Below are 17,775 nucleotides of genomic sequence, written 5' to 3'. Positions count from 1 at the left end.
CCCTGAGGGAGTGAACCTAACAGGCAATGATCAAGTGATCTCTCTCCTGCCATCCATCTCCATCCTCTGACAATCAGAGGCTAGGGACACCATTCTTACCCATCCTGGCTAATAGCCATTTATGGACTTAGCCACCATGAATTTATCCAGTCCCCTTTTAAACATTGTTATAGTCCTAGCCTTCACAACCTCCTCAGGTAAGGAGTTCCACAAGTTGATTGTGCGCTGCGTGAAGAAGAACTTCCTTTTATTTGTTTTAAACCTGCTGCCTATTAATTTCATTTGGTGACCCCTAGTTCTTGTATTATGGGAATAAGTAAATAACTTTTCCTTATCCACTTTCTCAACATCACTCATGATTTTATATACCTCTATCATGTCCCCCCTTAGTCTTCTCTTTTCCAAACTGAAGAGTCCTAGCCTCTTTAATCTTTCTTCATATGGGACCCTCTCTAAACCCCTAATCATTTTAGTTGCTCTTTTCTGAACCTTTTCTAGTGCTAGAATATCTTTTTTGAGGTGAGGAGACCACATCTGTACACAGTATTCGAGATGTGGGTGTACCATGGATTTATATAATGGCAATAATATATTCTCAGTCTTATTCTCGATCCCCTTTTTAATGATTCCTAACATCCTGTTTGCTTTTTTGACCGCCTCTGCACACTGCGTGGACATCTTCAGAGAACTATCCACGATAACTCCAAGATCTTTTTCCTGACTCGTTGTAGCTAAATTAGCCCCCATCATGTTGTATGTATAGTTGGGGTTATTTTTTCCAATGTGCATTACTTTACATTTATCCACATTAAATTTCATTTGCCATTTTGTTGCCCAATCACTTAGTTTTGTGAGATCTTTTTGAAGTTCTTCACAATCTGCTTTGGTCTTAACTATCTTGAGTAGTTTAGTATCATCTGCAAACTTTGCCACCTCACTGTTTACCCCTTTCTCCAGATCATTTATGAATAAATTGAATAGGATTGGTCCTAGGACTGACCCTTGGGGAACATAGAGACTATGATGATATAATCTTAAAATATTAAGAGTTTTAATGCCAGATGGGACCACCAGATAGCCCCAAACCTGGATTAGTATTACAGCCCTCAGGAAACGAAAGTGTTACGAGAATCATCTCCAATCCATCCTTTAAAAGCCTTGCTTCAAGCATTGGCAGATTATCTGGAAAGGTTCAAGCCTCAAACATTGAGTTTATTGGAAGTGTTGCTAGATTGGGCCCACTCAGAGTATGTCTAGACTGCAAAAAACAACTAGGAAAACAAAACACAGCAGTGCGTCTCAGAGCCTGGGTCTACAGACCCAGGTTTGTACTACAGCATTAAAAATAGCTATGTATATGTCCCCACTAGAGCTCAGGCTCTGAAACCCTCTCCCCCCTAGGGCTCAGACTCCAAATGGGAATATCTGCATGGCTATTTTTCCCACATTGATCTACACTGCAGCAGGTGCTTTTTTGCTGTGTAGATCAAACAAACCTCTGATGCTCTTCCTCAAGCATCTGGCTAACTCGGGGAGCGGGTAAAGAATCTCACTCAGTATGACATACACTCCCCCTTGGCTTTAAATTATTTTTAAGAGTTTTAATGTAAAGTAATAACTTGTAATGTCACACTAAGAACAGACTCCTATTGTGGTTTACAAACACTGCGACCCAGAGCTTAAGTGGAAAACAAGAATGTAAAAATTCAAGGAATCCGCCTCACAGAACAAATGCATAATAGTCTGCCATTGCAGTTATACAGATGTAAAGGCCGTGGGGGATATTTTATAAGCCCATATCAGCAACATGAGACCGCCACACAGCATTGCCTCCGGCACTGTCCCTTGGCTTCCTGGCTCGGGCTCAGTGACGACGATTATCCAGTGTCCACTGTAGCCCACCTCCCGCCAAACAGGCACAACTGGAGACTCGGTCCCTCCGGTACTCAGTGGTGGTGAACCTCGGTGCGGGGCAGCATCATGCGCCCAGCGCCGCGGGAAGGCCGCCTGCCCTAGCCCCGGCCCGTGACACCGACGAGGGCCCCGGCCCACCCGCCTGGCAGCAGACTCAGGTCCGGACCCTGCAGCAGGAGCAGCCCAGCAGGGACAGCACCGTATAGCGATCACCCCTCACTCCCACGCCCCCCCCCCTCACTCCCATGCCCTGCTCCCCCGCCCGCCACTCACCGCTGTCCACCTTAAAGCGCTCGTGCCTGGCGCGGAGCCCATCGATCTCGCTCTGCTGATCGGCCAGGAAGCGCTCCAGCTTCCCCTGCACCGGCTTGGGCAGCTTGGCCAGCTCGGCCCGCTCCAGGACCTGCTGCAGCACCGCAGCCATCTTGGGAGGGAGCCTCTCCAACCTCTCTCTGCCGCCCTCCGGCCCCGCGGGGAAGGGAAACCGCGCGGCGCCCTCACCTCCCGGCTCGCACAGAGCATGCGCATTAGCCGCCCTCCTGCGGGCGCCATGGGAAACGTAGTGTTCAAGCTCCACCGGAAGCGGAACTCCTGTGCGAAAGCTTCCGGCGGTAGCGTCCTGTCCGCCATGTTGAGTGAGGCACTGCGTCCCAGCCTGTCTCATTACACCGGGTGAACTCACAAAGAGGATCAGAGGGGCAGCCTGTTAGCCTGGAGCTGTAAAAAGCGACAAAGGGGCCTGTGGCACCTTACAGACCAACAGCTGTATTGGCGCATGAGCTTTCCTGGGCGAATACCCACTTCGCCAGACGTCACAAAGAGGAGTCTCAGCTGGATCAGCAAGGAAGTGGCGCTGCTACGTCCGCCACACACAAGATGGCGGACCCCGCTTGGCAGTAATACCCGGCGCCCATTCTCCCGCGATTGGGTTTGTCTCCGGGTGGGCCCAGTGATTCGGCCACGTCATCAACCTACGCTTCGAGAGTTCCCGCGTTGAGACGGGAGCAGAGGCGCAGCCTGGTGATGTGACGCGTGGGACCCATCTGTGCTGGGCGTGGGGGGAGCTGTGGGAGAAGCTGGTGCCGCTGCCCAGTAAGCAGGTGAGGCGGCTGTGGCGGTGGGGAGAGGAGGGGGAGGCTGGCCCGGCCCCTGGACATAGGAATCTGACCTGGCTGGGGCAGAGGAAAATGTGTCTGAAGGGCGGTGGGTGTCTGACCCAGCTGAGGGAGGGGGAGGGCGAATTGCGGGAAATGTCTCCCCTCTGTGGCACTAGCTGGCGGCTCTCGCTGTGGCTCAGTCAAGAGAGGTGGAGCCTGTTGTCCCCCCCCCCCCCCATCTGCTTGCACCTGGTACTCGAAGTCCTTGGGAGCTGGAACGTCGCCCCTCAGCTCTGTAGTGTAGATCTGAACTTTTTAGTTAGTGCCTTTTGGAAGGAGCGAGTCAAATTGATTGAGGTACGTGAGCATGGCGGGACGGGGAAAGCGAGGGAATCCCCTGAGTTCTTCCCCTATGTCCAAATCCTACATTTTGCCTTTGAGGATTTTTTTTTTAAGCTGCAAATGGAAGGTGTAAAACTGGCTCGTTTGACAGACTTCACAGTGACTTAAAAAATAAGTCATGTCTGAAGAAGGGAAATAATATTGTAGAATGTAACTGAGCAGGACTGTTCTTTCATTTTTCTAGGCTGCAGGTGTTTGCTGCTATTTTGATTATAAGTTAGCAATAGTGGTCTGACTATGTGAGAATTGTGAATGTGTGAGTGAGCAAGTGGAAGTGAACTACTCCTAAAACAGTAAGAGTTGGAGGTTGTTTCATAGATCACTTGTAAATGATTTTTTCCTAGATTTTAAATTAAGATATTTGATTTGATATGTCAATTTCATATATGTTACCATATTTAAAATACCTCTTTTTCATACAAGTATGTTAAGAATAAAAGAATACACTTTCCTGTGCCATAGAGAGACTTTTAGATCTTCAGTGAAGCAATTACAGGTATAAAGCTCATTGTAACTTTGTTAACGGTCACTGTCATACTAACACATTCAGGGTGTTTTTCCGACACTTTTTATTTCTGTACACTTACCATACTATGCCTTATGTCCTCAGATTAAGTACCTGAAGCGGTAGAATAATATATTCTTTTTTTATAGATGGAAATTAGACTAAGCTCGCAGTAATGGGCAGAAGCTATTTTGTGGAAGAAGCTGTTAGACAGTATCTTTCAGACTTCAGTACCAAACCAAAGGCTTGTGTCACTGGCCTGTTGATAGGGCAGGTAAGTGTTTAAATCTATATGAAAGTGAATAGGCTTCTATGTTGTGGATGTGTAACTCAGATTAACATTATGTTCATATAGGGTTTGTAATAACACTTCTTTATGTAGCCGCTAGGGTAAAGAACCTGTGTTAGTGACTTGAGCAATTTTTCATCCCACATCAATATCAAGCTATGGACTTGATCCTGCTCTCATTGACTTTAATGGTGTAGAATCAAACCCGTAACCTTAATGTTGAACTTGTATGAGACAGGAAGGGGATATTTTGACAAAGGACATCAGGACAAAACCGTACTCTTATAAAAGCTGCCATGGTACCCGCGGAACACTTAGAGACTTGTTTTTTGAAATCCTGTCTGAAAGATACAGTAAATGGCATGGAACTACATTTATGCACCTCCAAAAATATGAAGGGCTCAGCTAACTCTGCTGTGTTTCGAACTTGTGTTTCCAAGTACTCTGGGATATTGGTAGGAGTTGCATGCTTGTGTTGAAGTGAGACTATATCTTCAGTATTAAACCATAAAGTGGAAATGAGACTGAAGGTGATAGCAGCAACATTTTGTCTTTTTATCTCACATTTCTGTTCCTTTATTTTCATTCATGTTTTGCTGTTAATGTGAAACCAGTTGTAATAGAATGACAGAGAGCAAATATTACCAGTCTTCCAACTGCCACTGAAAATGTGTCCTGTCATTAATATTGTGAGGGACCTAGAACACACTGGAGTTATTTGACAATGACTTTTTAAAGTGATTGTTTTAAAAAGTGTCTGCTTATATACATATTTGTGAATAATTAACATAGCAATACATGTTACCATTTTAATTTCTGCCACATTTGCCCTGCCCAAAACTACTAATATGTTATTTTTTCATTGTTACTGTCATAGGTTTCGCTCCCCACTCTGGACTTTAGAGTACAGATGTGGGGACCTGCATGTGAACCCTTAAACTGAATTACCAGCTTAGATCCGGTCTGTCTGCCACCACCCAAATAGTTTGAGTCATTTGGGAAACTCTGTCTTCTCCCCCAAAACCTTTCCCTCCCTGGGTAGCCTTGAGAGACTCCTCCACCAATTCCTGGTGAGTCCAGATCCAATCCCCTTGGATCTAAAAACAAGGAAAAATCAATCAGGTTGTTACAAAAGGCTTTTAATTAAAGAAAAGAAAGGTAAAAGAAAACCCTCTGGGAGATAACATACAAGATGATCTCACAGACAACAGATTCAAAACACAGAGGATGTTCCCCTGGGCAAAAACATAGTTACACAAAAATTACCCAATTTGATTATTCTCTAATGCCCAAGACAAGTTACAAAGAAAATAAACATAAACCTATTTATTCCCTTTACTAATACTCACTACTAGATAAGAGGCTGATTTCTGGAGGCTTTCCCACTCTGGTCAAAATTGAAACTCAGGCCTGGTCTACACTACGCGTTTAAACCGATTTTAGGAGCGCTAAACCGATTTAACGCCGCACCCGTCCACACTAAGAGGCCCTTTATATCGATATAAAGGGCTCTTTAAACCGGTTTCTGTACTCCTCCCCAACAAGAGGAGTAGCGCTAATATCGGTATTACCATATCGGATTAGGGTTAGTGTGGCCACAAATTGACGGTATTGGCCTCCGGGCGGTATCCCACAGTGCACCACTGTGATCGCTCTGGACAGCAATCTGAACTCGGATGCAGTGGCCAGGTAGACAGGAAAAGCCACGCGAACTTTTGAATATAATTTCCTGTTTGCCCAGCGTGAAGCTCCGATCAGCACGGGTGGCGATGCAGTCCCAAATCCAAAAAGAGCTCCAGCATGGACCGTACGGATGTGATCGCTGTATGGGCAGACAAATCTGTTCTATCAGAGCTCCGTTACAGAAGACAAAATTCCAAAGCATTTTTTAAAAATCTCCAGACAGAGGCCACAGCAGGGACTCAGCACACTGCTGCATGACAAGTGTAACGGAAAGCCAAAGAATCAAATGGATGCTCATGGAGGGAGGGAGCGGGGACTGAGGACTCAAGCTATCCCACAGTTCCTGCAGTCTCCGAAAAGCATTTGCATTCTTGGCTGAGCTCCCAATGCCTGTAGGGTCAAACACATTGTCCGGGCTGGTTCAGGGCATAGCTCGTCAATGTACCCCCACCCTCCACCCCCAGAAGGAAAAGGGAAAAAAATTGTCTCTTGACTCTTTTAAATGTCACCCTATGTGTACTGAATGCTGCTGGTAGACGCGATGCTGCGCCAGTGAACTGCAGCATCCTCGCCCCCCCTCCTTGGTGGCTGATGGTACAATATGACTGATATCCATTGTCATCATCAGCCTTGTGGCAGGTGGTACAGTGCAGAAGGACTGGTATCCGTCCTCATCATCAGCCCATGAGTGCTACTGTTTCCCAGTAGAGGGTACAGAACGGCTGGTAACATCTTCATCATCGCAACAGGGGGCTGAGCTCCATCAGCCCCCGTCCTTCATGTGTAAAGAAAAGATTCTGTTCTGTCTGGACTATCATAGCAGCTGGAGGCTGCCTTCCCTTCATTTTATCTCACTAACAAGTCACTGTTTCTTATTCCTGCATTCTTTATTACTTCATCACACAAATGGGGGGACACTGCAACGGTAGCCCTGGAAGGCTGGGGGAGGAGGGAAGCAACAGGTTGTTGCAGGGGCACCCCCTGTGAATGGCATGCAGCTCATCATTTCTGCGGGATCTGACGCGGAGCGGCTGTGCTCTCTGGTTCTCTGATACACTGGTTCTCTAGTACACTTGCCCCATACTCTAGGCAGGACTGATTCTATTTTTAGATACCATAAAGGAGGGATTGACTCGGGGAGTCATTCCCATTTTTGTCTTTTGCGCCCCCGGCCGACCTCAGCCAGGGGCACCCATGACAGCAGCAGACAGTACAGTACAGAAGGACTGGTAACCGTCATCTCATTGCCAATTTACAATGGCAGCAGAAGGTACAGAACGGCTGATAACCATCTCTGCTATCATGCAAAAGCAAAGGAATGCTGCTGTGTAGCGCTGCTGAATCGCCTCTGTCAGCGGCATCTAGTACACATACGGTGACAGTGACAAGAGGCAAAACAGGCTCCATGGTTGCTATGCTATGGCGTCTGCCAGGGCAATCCAGGGAAAAAGGGCGCGAAATGATTGTCTGCCGTTGGTTTCCCAGTGGAAGGAGTGACTGATGACATTTACCCAGAACCACCCGCAACAATTATTTTTGCCCCATCAGGCACTGGGATCTCAACCCAGAATTCCAAGGGGCGGGGGAGACTGCGGGAACTACGGGATAGCTACGGAATAGCTACCCACAGTGCAACGCTCCAGAAATCGATGCTAGCCTTGGACCGTGGACGCACACCACTGAATTAATGTGCTTAGTGTGGCCGCGTGCACTCGACTTTATACAAACTGTTTTACTAAACCGGTTTATGTAAAATCGGAATAATCCCGTAGTGTAGACGTACTCTAAAACAAAGGAAACTTCCCTCCTTTTGAAACATCTTATCCCTCCATTGGTTCCTCCGGTCAGGTGTCAGCTAGGCTAGGTGAACTTCTTAACCCTTTACAGGTAAAAGAGGCATTAACCCTTAACTATCTGTTTATGACAGTTACCTTGTCCTCCTATTTATTTTGCTTTTCTCTTCCCGTTGTCTCATCATATGTTTCAAATGCAAATTCTTTGGGTTGGGGCGGCCCCTTCTTAAAAAAGTAATAATAATTGTATGTATAGTCTAGCACAGGGGTCGGCAACCTATGGTATGTTTGCCCAAGATGGCATGGGAGCCGATTTTTAATGGCATGCTGCTGTCTGCCAAGGTCCTGGCCGCCAGCCCTGCTCAGCCCACTGCTGAACCCAGGCTGGGTGGGGCTGGCGGCCAGGACCTCGTCAGGCAGCAGCGTGCCATTAAAAATTCTGCCCAGCCCAGCCTGCTCTTCTCTGCCCCTGCCTCTTCCTCCAGCATGCTGGGTTCCTGCAGCCGAACAGCTGATGGCCCAGGAGGGGAAGAAGCAGAGCCAGAACCAAAGCCGCAGCGTGCTCGCTGCTCTGGAGAAGAGGTGGGGACGGGGCCTTGGGGAAGGAGGGTGGAATCAGGGCATATCCCCTCCAGTCCCTGCCATGAGCCGCTCAGGGCATGACTCCTGAATCCCTCCCAAACACACAGCCCTCTGCCCTGAGCCCTGCACCCCCCACACCTCCCAGGCCTCTGCCCTGACCCCTGCACCCCCATGACCCCAGCCCTGACTCTGGCACCCTCACACATACCCAGCTCCCCCACACTCCATGCCCTGACTCCTGCAGCCCCCTCACACACCCCAGCCATCTGCCCTGATTCCTGCACCCCCCACATATACCCAGCCCCCCCACACCCCATGCCCTGACTCTTGCACCCCCCCACATCCCCACCCCCACCCTCAGCACCAAACGGAGGCTCCTGCACACACACACCCTCATTCCCACCTGCACTCCTCACACCAAATGGGAGCTGCCCGGGTAAGCACTCCACACTCAAACCTACTGCCGCACCCCTGAGCCCTCTCCCCCATTCTAGCTCCTGGCCAGACCCTACACCTCAAGCCCCAGCCTGCTCCTTCACCCCCAGCCCTTTGCTCAGTGCACTCCCATCTTCAGCTTAGTGCAGAGAGAGAGGAAGAGAATGGGCTAAAACCAGAGAGAAGGTAGGTACCCACTCTGTGTGAGCTGGGACCCCAGACCGGCAGCGGGCCGAACGAAGCTGGCAGCCGGGACCCTGGCTGGCAGGAGTCGGCGGATGGAACCCCAGACTGGCAATGGGCTGAGCGGCAGCAGGCTGAGCCACTCAACCCACTGCCGGTCTGGGTCCTGGCCACCAGTCCCGCTCAGCCCGCTGCTGTTCTGGGGTTCTGTCTGCCAGCCCCTTGCCAGCCAGGATCCCGGCCTCAGGCCCCTCTCAGCCTGCTGCCGGCCAAGCAGGCCGGCAGCATAAGATCAGCATTTTAATTTAATTTTAAATGATGCTTCTTAAACATTTTAAAAACCTTTTTTACTTGACATACGACAGTAGTTTAGTTACATAATATAAAGACTTATAGAGAGATTCCTTCTAAAAAAGTTAAAATGTATTACTGGCACATGAAACCTTAAATTAAAGTGAATAAATGAAGACTCAGCACACCACGTCTGAAAGGTTGCTGACCTCTGGTCTAGCACAATGGAGCGTTTGTCTCTGGGTGACTGTATCCTCTAGCTCAGTGGTTTTCAAACTTTTTTTCTGGTGACCCAGTTGAAGAAAACTGTTGATGCCCATGACCCAACAGAACTGTGGTGAGAGGTTTGGGCTCTGGGAGGGGCTCAGGACTGGGGCTGCGGGGTGGGGCCGGGAATGAGGGGTTCAGGGTGTAGGAGGACACTCTGGGCTTGTGCAGAGGGTTGGGGTGCAGGAGGGGGTCAGGGCTGTGTGCTGGGGGACAGGCTCTGGGCTGGGGATGAGGGGTTTGGTGTAGAAGGGGGCTCCAGGTTTGGGGGGGACTCAGGGTTGGGGCACGGGAGGGTGTCAGGGCTCTGGGCTGGGGATGAGGGGTTTGGGGGGTGCTTTGGGGATGGAGGGGGCTTCAGGTTTGGGGGGGTGCTGAGGGTTGGCGTGTGGGCGGGGGTGAGGGCTCTGGGCTGGGGCCAGGGATGAGGAGTTTGGGGTGAGGAAGGAGCTCTGGGTCAGAACAGGTAGAGACCAGCCTGCCTTATCCAGGCAGCACCGCCAATGGGACCTTTAACTGCCAGGTCGGTGGTGCTGAGCAGAGCCGCCGTGACCCAGTGCCTTACATTCCACAACCCTTTACTGGGTCATGAACCGCAGTTTGAAAACCACTGCTCTAGCTGCCATTGCAATGCAATTATTAGCTGCTGTTTGAGTTATATGCTGTAGATTATTTCTTCTTTCTGGATCTCGGGTCAGTGGTGGTGGTCATTTTCTTCATGGAACAAATAAGAATCATCTTGGGGAAAAAAATTGCAGCCCTCAAAGTTGTATTCTTTGCTAGCTTCTGGTTGTTCTAATGTCCTAATGCTTTACAATTTTTACACTAATGCTTTTAAGGACCCAGCATGTCCGCTCACCTTTTGGAAAAGTGTTCCAATCTGTATCCATTTCTGTTCCACTTGAAGTTCATATACTGCAGAGGATTCAGCAATAAAACTGATAACTATCGAAGATATTATACATAAATCTTCATTACAGACTTATGTGAAGGATAGGTTGCATCAAACTTGCAGGTCATTGTGTATATTATGCTGGGAGAGGCAGCAACTGCCATTGTTAAATTTGAATAATCAGGTATAATCTGAGAGTATGTCTGCACCGCAAAATTAGGTCGATTTTTATAGAAGTCGATCTTTAGAAAGCGATTTTATACAGTTGATCGTGTATATCCCCACTAAGCGCAGTAGGTCGGCAGAGTGCATCCTCAATACCGTTGCTAGCATCAGTTCACGGAGTTTTGCACTGTGAGTAGCTATCCCACAGTCTCCGCTGGCCATTGGCGTTCTGGGTTAAGCTCCCAGTGCCGGATGGGGCAAAAACATTGTCGCGGGTGGTTTTGGGTACATGTCGTCAGTCTCCCCTCTCTTCCTTTCTCCCTCTTTGAAAGCAATGGCAAACAATCATTTCATGCCATTTTTCCTGGGTTACCCGTGCAGATGCCATAGCACAGCAAGCATGGAGCCTGCTCAGCTCTGCTGTTGTGAGCGTTATAAACACATCACGCATTATCCTGCAGTATGTGCAGAGCGTGGGATAGGAGCTGCCAGCACAGGGACAATTGTGAGGAGGTCATGAACACAGATGTTCCTGAAAGCACAGGATGTGGCAGTTGGGATATCATGGCAGCAGTGAGGCAGGTTGATACAGTGGAACACCGATTCTGTACCTGGCAAACCAGCAGACTGGTGGGACCGCATAGCGTTGCAGGTAGGGATGAGTCCCAGTGGCTGCAAAACTTTTGCATGCGTAAGGCCACTTTCATGGAACGGTGTGAGTTGCTTTCCCCCGCCCTGAAGTGCAGGAATACTAAGATGAGACCTGCCCTGACAGTTGAAAAGCAAGTGGCGATAGCCCTGTGGAAGCTTGCAACGCCCGACTGCTACCGGTCAGTTGGGAATCAATTTGGAGTGGGCAAATCTACTGTGGGGGCTGCTGTGATCCAAGTAGCCAAGGCAATCAGTAACCTGCTAACAAGGTTAGTGACTCTGTGAAATGTGCAAGTCATAGTAGATGGCTTTGCTGCCACGGGGTTCCCTAAGTGTGGTGGGGCGATAGGGATATGCGTTCTGTCTATCTTGGCACTGGGCCGCCTTGCCAAACAGTACATAAACCACAAGGGGTACTTCTCAATGGTTCTGCAAGCACTGGTGGATCAGAAGGGACGTTTCACCGACATCAACGTGGGATGGCTGGGAAAGGTGCATGACGCTCGCATCTTTAGGAACTCCAGGCTGTTCGAAAAGCTGCAAGAAGGGACTTTCTTCCCAGACCAGAAAATTACCACCGGGGATGTTGAAATGCCAGTAGTTATCCTTGGGGACCCAGCCTACCCCTTGCTCCCAGGGCTCATGAAGCCATACACAGGCATCCTGGACAGTAGTAAGGAGCAGTTCAACTACAGGCTGAGCAAGTGCAGAATGGTGGTAAAATGTGCCTTTGGACGTTTAAAAGCCCACTGGTGCAGTTTGCTGAGTAGGTTAGACCTCAGCGCAACCAATATTCCTATTGTTATTGCTGCTTGCTGTGTGTTCCATAATATCTGTAAGAGTAAAGGGGAGATGTTTATGGTGGGGTGGGAGGTTGAGGCAAATCTCCTGGCGGCCAGTTTTGAACAGCCAGACACCAGGCGATTAGAAGATACACAGCTAGGTGCGCTGCACATCAGAGAGGCTTTGAAAAACAGTTTCATGACTGACCAGACTACTGTGTGACAGTTGTGCGTGTTTGTCCTTGATGCAACCCCCCCCCCCTTTGTTGAATGTACTTCCCTGTAAGCCAGCCCCCCTCTCCCCTTCGACCACAACTGGCAAAGGAAATAAAGTCCCTATTGTTTTGAATCCATGCATTCTTTATTTATTTAAAAAAAAGAGGGGAGGGGGGAGTATCGCTGACAAGGTAGCCTGGATGGGGTGGGGGAGCAGGGAAGGACAAGGCCACATTGCTTATTGTAGCCATGCTACAAATCAAAGCTGTTTGAATGACAGCCTTCTGTTGCTTGGGCCATCCTCTGGAGTAGAGTGACTGGGTGTCCAGCGCCTTTCCCACCCCCATTCTTGGCTGTCTGGGTGAGGAGGATATGGAACTTGGATAGGAGGGCAGGCGGTTATACAATGGATGCAGCAGGGATCTGTGCTCTGGTTGCCTTTCCTGCAGCTCCACCAGACACCTGATCATGTTCATTTGCTCCCCCATTAACTTCAGCATCTCCTCCTGCGTGTTCTGATCAGCTCACTGAGTGCTTTCCTGGCCTCTGCCACTGAATGCTTCCATGCATTCATCTGTGCCCTATCAGTGTGGGAGGACTGCATGAGCTCTAAAATATGTCACCACGAGTAAATTTTTTCCGCCTTCCAATCTGCGATAACCTCAGGGACAGAGTTGATGCAGGGAGCACAGAAACATTTGCACTTGCGGGGGGGATAAAAAGGGAGAGTAAAATTTAAGAAGATAATTTTTGAGAACAAAAGGGAGACACTTTCACAGTGAATCAAGCAATTCATAGCAGACAGCACATGTGTTTTAGGTACAAGGTCGCATTTTGCCTTTTATATTGAGTGCCTGCCTGTATGGTGACACATCACACACGGCTGGGCAACAGAATTCGGTTTCCAGGCAGCCATGGTAAGCCAAAGGGTATGCAGGGTTGGCTTCTTCTGCCTTCATAACACGTGGGAATGGTTTCAAACTGCAGCACCCTCCTTTCCCATAGCAAGCAATGCCGGTTGGGTTTGCTGTTTTAAAGGAGGGTCTGCAGTTTTGGGGTGTATGTGCAGCTCCCCCCTCCCCCCACTGCGTGGCTATTCTCCAGGATGATCCCTTTTAGCCAAGCGCAAACAGCCCAGCATGAACGGGGTCCTTTTACTGTTCCCTTACAAAAATTCCTCTATTTCAACCAAGTGACCATGAATGAGATCACTCTCCTGAAGGTGATACAGAAAGATAACAACTGAATGTTGTGTGAAAGCGACCAAAACCAAGGACCATTCACTGCCATGCTTTGTGCTGCAATGCTTCCAGACTACTTGCTACTGGCTTGGTAAAGTGTCCTACCATGGAGGACAAAATAAGGCAGCCCTCCCCAGAAACCTTCTGCAAAGGCTTTCAGAGTACCTCCAGGAGAGCTTCATGGAAATGTCCCTGGAGGATTCCAGCTCCATCCCCAGACATGTTAACAGACTTTTCCAGTAGCTGTACTGGCCGCGAATGCATCCCAATTCTTCAGGTCAAATCAGACATTAAAACACAATTGCTTTTAACCCCTGCAGTGTAGTTACAAATATGCAGTCACCAGAGGTGCCTTCTCTGCCTTCAGGGTCTGGGAACAATTCGCCCTGGGAGGTTATTGGCTCCAGAGTGATGAAAAGGTCCTGGCTGCTGGAGAGAATGAATTCTACACTTGCCTGTTGGGCATTCTCCTCCTCCTCATCCACAAAATCCTCCTCCATGTTGCGTGAGACTCCCCCCCTTTCAGGTGTCCACGGGCAGTGGTGGGGTACTGGTAGCCTCCTCCCTCCCCCCTCCCCCCCCGAATGGTATGCAGCTGGTCATAGAAACAGTATGTATGGGGCTCTGACCCGGAGCAACCGTTTGCCTCCTTTTGTCTTGTAGTAGGCTTGCCTGATCTGCTTACCTTTCACACGGCACTGCTGTGTGTCCCTGGTGTAGCCTCTCTCCACCATTCCCTATGTGATTTTGGCATATATATTAGCATTTCTTCTTTTTGCTCAGAGTTCTGCCTGCACAGAGTCTTCTCCCCATACAGCAATCAGATCCAGTGTCTCCCATTTGCTCCATGCTGGAGCTCGTTTGCGATTCTGGGACTGCATGGTCACCTGTGCTGCTGAGCTCACCACGCTGACCAAACAGGAAATGAAATTCAAAAGTTCCCCGGGGCTTTTCCTGTGTACCTGGCTAGTGCATTGGAGTTGAAAATGCTGTCCAGAATGGTCACATTGGAGCTCTCTGGGATTGCTCTTGAAAGCCAATACCATCGAATTGCACAGCACTGCGTCTGCACTATCCCAAATTTGACCCAGGAAGGTTGATTTTTAGCGCTACTCCCCTCGTTGGGGAGGAGTACAGCAGTCCATTTTAAGAGCCCTTTAGGTCGGCAGAACAGGGTTGGTTGTGTAGCCGCATTGCTTATAAAATCGATCTAACGTGGCTAAATTCGACCTAACCTCATAGTGAAGACCAGGCCTAAGCCTCTATTCTCACTTGCTCCGATCTCTCTGAAATTTACAATGCTTGATTTCTGGCCAAAGATGACCTTATTTTGTCTCTTGAAGTTTGTGGGGAAATGGTATAGTAGTTTTAGGATATGTCTATATCCATATCATGGGCTTTGATTGCAACTCGTGTGGACATACCCGAGTTTTAATCTAGCTAACTCAGGTACCAGAGCAGTGAAACTGTGACAACACAGGCTTTAGTGCAGGCTAACCACCCTAGTAATTACCCATACTACTCTGGCTTCACTGCTCAGGTACCCGAGCTAGCTAGATTAAAGCTCGGGTATGTCCACACGAGTTGCAGTCACACCCCATGATTGCAGTGTAGATGTACCCACAGAGCACAAGGAGAGTATCTGGGTGAGCCAAGGGTATTCACTTCCCATTATACAATTTTTTTTGTGAATAGCCTTGCAGGTAAATTGGTCGAGGTGTCGAAAGATGAGGAAACGAGAGCTTTGAGACTTTTAAAATGATGCACTGAGCATAATAGTCTTTAATTACATGACATGTTGCTTCTCAAGTAATATTACTTATTTCTACAACTTTTTACTATCACCAGTTACTCGTTAGGTTATTAAAAATGAAGAGTTTAAAAAAAACACATAGCACTACTTACGCTATTGACTTTTTTTTTTTTTAAATGATAATGAAAGTGAAACTTAGTCTATTTTCAATCTAGTAAATTTCACTTACAGGTTCTCCTGCACTAGCACAGTACTGCAGTGCTTGCCTTGTAAGTACTGCAAGGGCCTGTTTTTGTTTGGGGAGAGAGAAACCCCCAAAACCAAATCTATTTCAACAAGAATATTTTTTTTAAAAAAGCCAAACATCTATTAGACTTACTTTTTCTAAATAATGTTGTTTGGGGCTAAATTTTACCTCTTTGAGTCCATTTAAGAGTTAAGGACAAGGGAGAAAAAATATTTCCATGTGTGACTTTAAAAAAACCCTCAAAATCTGGAATATTATAGAGCTGAACTACACAGCAACTCAAAAGGTGCTATATATTACACTGTGATTTATCTTTAAAAATCGATACCAACCTCATAGTCTTTTGTGGGTTTTTTTTGTTTGTTTGTTCCCCCCTAAGTGTTCCCCACAAAGAGATTATGTGATTCTGGCTATTCGAACACCTCCAAGAGAAGAGCAGAATGAAAGCAACAAAAATTATCATCCAAAATTGGCTGACATTGATGAAGAATGGGTAACAGGACATGCTAGTCAGGTAAACCACTTTCAGAAGATGTATAGTTAATGTAAGAACTAAGTTTGAAATTCTTCTTAACATCAGACCCTAATTTCATGCATAAAAGAGTCTTCTCAAGAGTCCTTTGATGGCACTGATTTTGTTAATTGATCAAAACTTACACTACTACAGCCAATATTAAAAGTAGTATATTTACGTCTTTTCTGCAAAGCAGGTGGCCCTGTAGTTTTTGGGCACAAAACTTGCATGAAATATATGATGATAAAATGGAAGAATAGAGTATTTTTAAATTAAGGGAATGTGAAGGTCAGAAATAGCCTTGCTAATTTTAGTCTTGCAGTTTATTCTACCTCAGGGTTCTGATACCTTTAAAAAAAAAAAAAAAAGTCCATAGTAAACCAAGTGATATAGTTTATAGAACTTTATAATCATAATAGTAATTAATAATGTGCTTTTCTGTTTATTTTGTAAGTTGTCTAGAATGCTTCCAGGAGGACTGCTAGTTCTTGGTGTATTTATTGTTGCAGCTCCAGAGCTGGCTAAAGACATCCAAAATGCTTTGCGCAAGGTAAGTGCGTAGATAATGTCCACAGGAAGGAGCTGGATTTTTTTAATTTGTGCAGCAGAGTAACTTCACTGCGGTCTTAGCTATATTTATTAATTGGATTCACTGAAACAGAAACCAAAAATATCCCAGATAAATGGTGCAGTAAAAGGTTGCCTGAATTTTTCAACCTGGGCAAAACAATATATATTTCTACAACATTATTCTTGGAAACAGCTGTAACCATTTTGGCTAAAATTTTCAAAAAAAAAAAAAAATCAGCCTGAGGCTGACACCTGGCATATAAAATTTCAGTCCCAGTGATTAAAGTTTGACAAAGCTATAAGCAACTGAAAAGAAGTTCTTATAATGGGAGGCGTGGGGCAGCTTTTATATTTGGCACTGCTACCAGTCTCACCTATAGTAACCTATATATCAGTGGAAGCATTATGAATGTTACTCAATATCGGGACAGATACTTCTGTAGATAACTTACCCAAGATGTGGCAAAGGACAAAATTTAAGTGATTTTTTTTCATCTCTGTTGTTGTTTGTTTATATAACTTTATTTGATTTATTGTCTTTTTCATACCAACTGTCTTCCAAATTGTCTGACAGAGTTAAATGGTTGAAGTGGGAACTGGAAATGTGGAGGCAAATGAGACTTTAAGTTTTTAGGAGTGGTCTGAAGAGACAGGGGCGGCTCCAGGCCCCAGCACGCGTGCTTGGGGCGGCATGCCGCGGGGGGGCGCTCTGCCGATCGCCGGGAGGGGAGCAGGCGGCTCCGGTGGACCTCCCGCAGGTGTCCCTGCAGCGGGTCCACTGGTCCCGCGGCTTCGGTGGAGCATCCGCAGGCATGCCTGCGGGAGGTCCACCGGAGCCGCAGGACCAGCGGACCCGCCGCAGGACCAGCGGACCCTCCGCAGGCACCTCTGCGGGAGGTCCACTGGAGCCGCGGGACCGGTGACCGGCAGAGCGCCCCCCGAGGCGTGCCGCCATGCTTGGGGCGGCGAAATGGCTAGAGCTGCCCCTGTGAAGAGAGCGTTGATGAGATGGAGAGAGATGTGAAAGCTGTTGCAAATATCAGGAGCTGCAGGGAAGGCAGTCAGATTATATTGAACTGAGAGAAGAGGAAGGTGAAGAAAGAAACCAGGTCTATGAGCGGGGCATGAGCAAGTCCATGAAGGGTTTTTTAAAAGTGCAAATGAATTGAGTCAGTGGATTGTTTTGAAGATTTGTGTGATAGTGGTTGTGCTGCCTTGTACTGTAGTATGTACAGAAAGCTGCTGTTCGGTGTAAAGTCTGCACATCAGATATTTTCATTACATCATCTCCAGCGCTTGAGTC

General features: G+C 47.6%; 2 protein-coding genes across 3 annotated transcripts in view; one reads left to right on the top strand and one right to left on the bottom strand.

Moving 5' to 3' along the window:
• The window catches only part of TPR (translocated promoter region, nuclear basket protein), an 80,794-nt gene extending 78,418 nt beyond the window's left edge, over nt 1-2,376 (bottom strand). The window contains exon 1 of the mRNA XM_045028014.1: nt 2,188-2,376. Within this exon, the coding sequence (XP_044883949.1) occupies nt 2,188-2,338 (151 nt within the window). The 5' untranslated portion in view covers nt 2,339-2,376. The remainder of the gene's footprint in view (nt 1-2,187) is intronic.
• Nucleotides 2,377-2,587: 211 nt separating this feature from the next.
• The window catches only part of ODR4 (odr-4 GPCR localization factor homolog), a 40,200-nt gene continuing 25,012 nt past the window's right edge, over nt 2,588-17,775 (top strand). Inside the window, exons 1-4 of one of the 2 annotated variants that reach the window (XM_045028143.1) lie at nt 2,588-3,014; nt 4,068-4,192; nt 15,768-15,902; nt 16,357-16,452. In XM_045028143.1, the coding sequence (XP_044884078.1) occupies nt 4,094-4,192; nt 15,768-15,902; nt 16,357-16,452 (330 nt within the window). In that variant the 5' untranslated portion in view covers nt 2,588-3,014; nt 4,068-4,093. The remainder of the gene's footprint in view (nt 3,015-4,067; nt 4,193-15,767; nt 15,903-16,356; nt 16,453-17,775) is intronic. The other variant, XM_045028144.1, reaches the window with a different exon arrangement.

Source organism: Mauremys mutica, chromosome 8, assembly GCF_020497125.1.
Source record: "Mauremys mutica isolate MM-2020 ecotype Southern chromosome 8, ASM2049712v1, whole genome shotgun sequence".
Lineage (NCBI taxonomy): Eukaryota > Metazoa > Chordata > Testudines > Geoemydidae > Mauremys > Mauremys mutica.
This window is presented reverse-complemented; position numbering and strand designations above follow the sequence as displayed.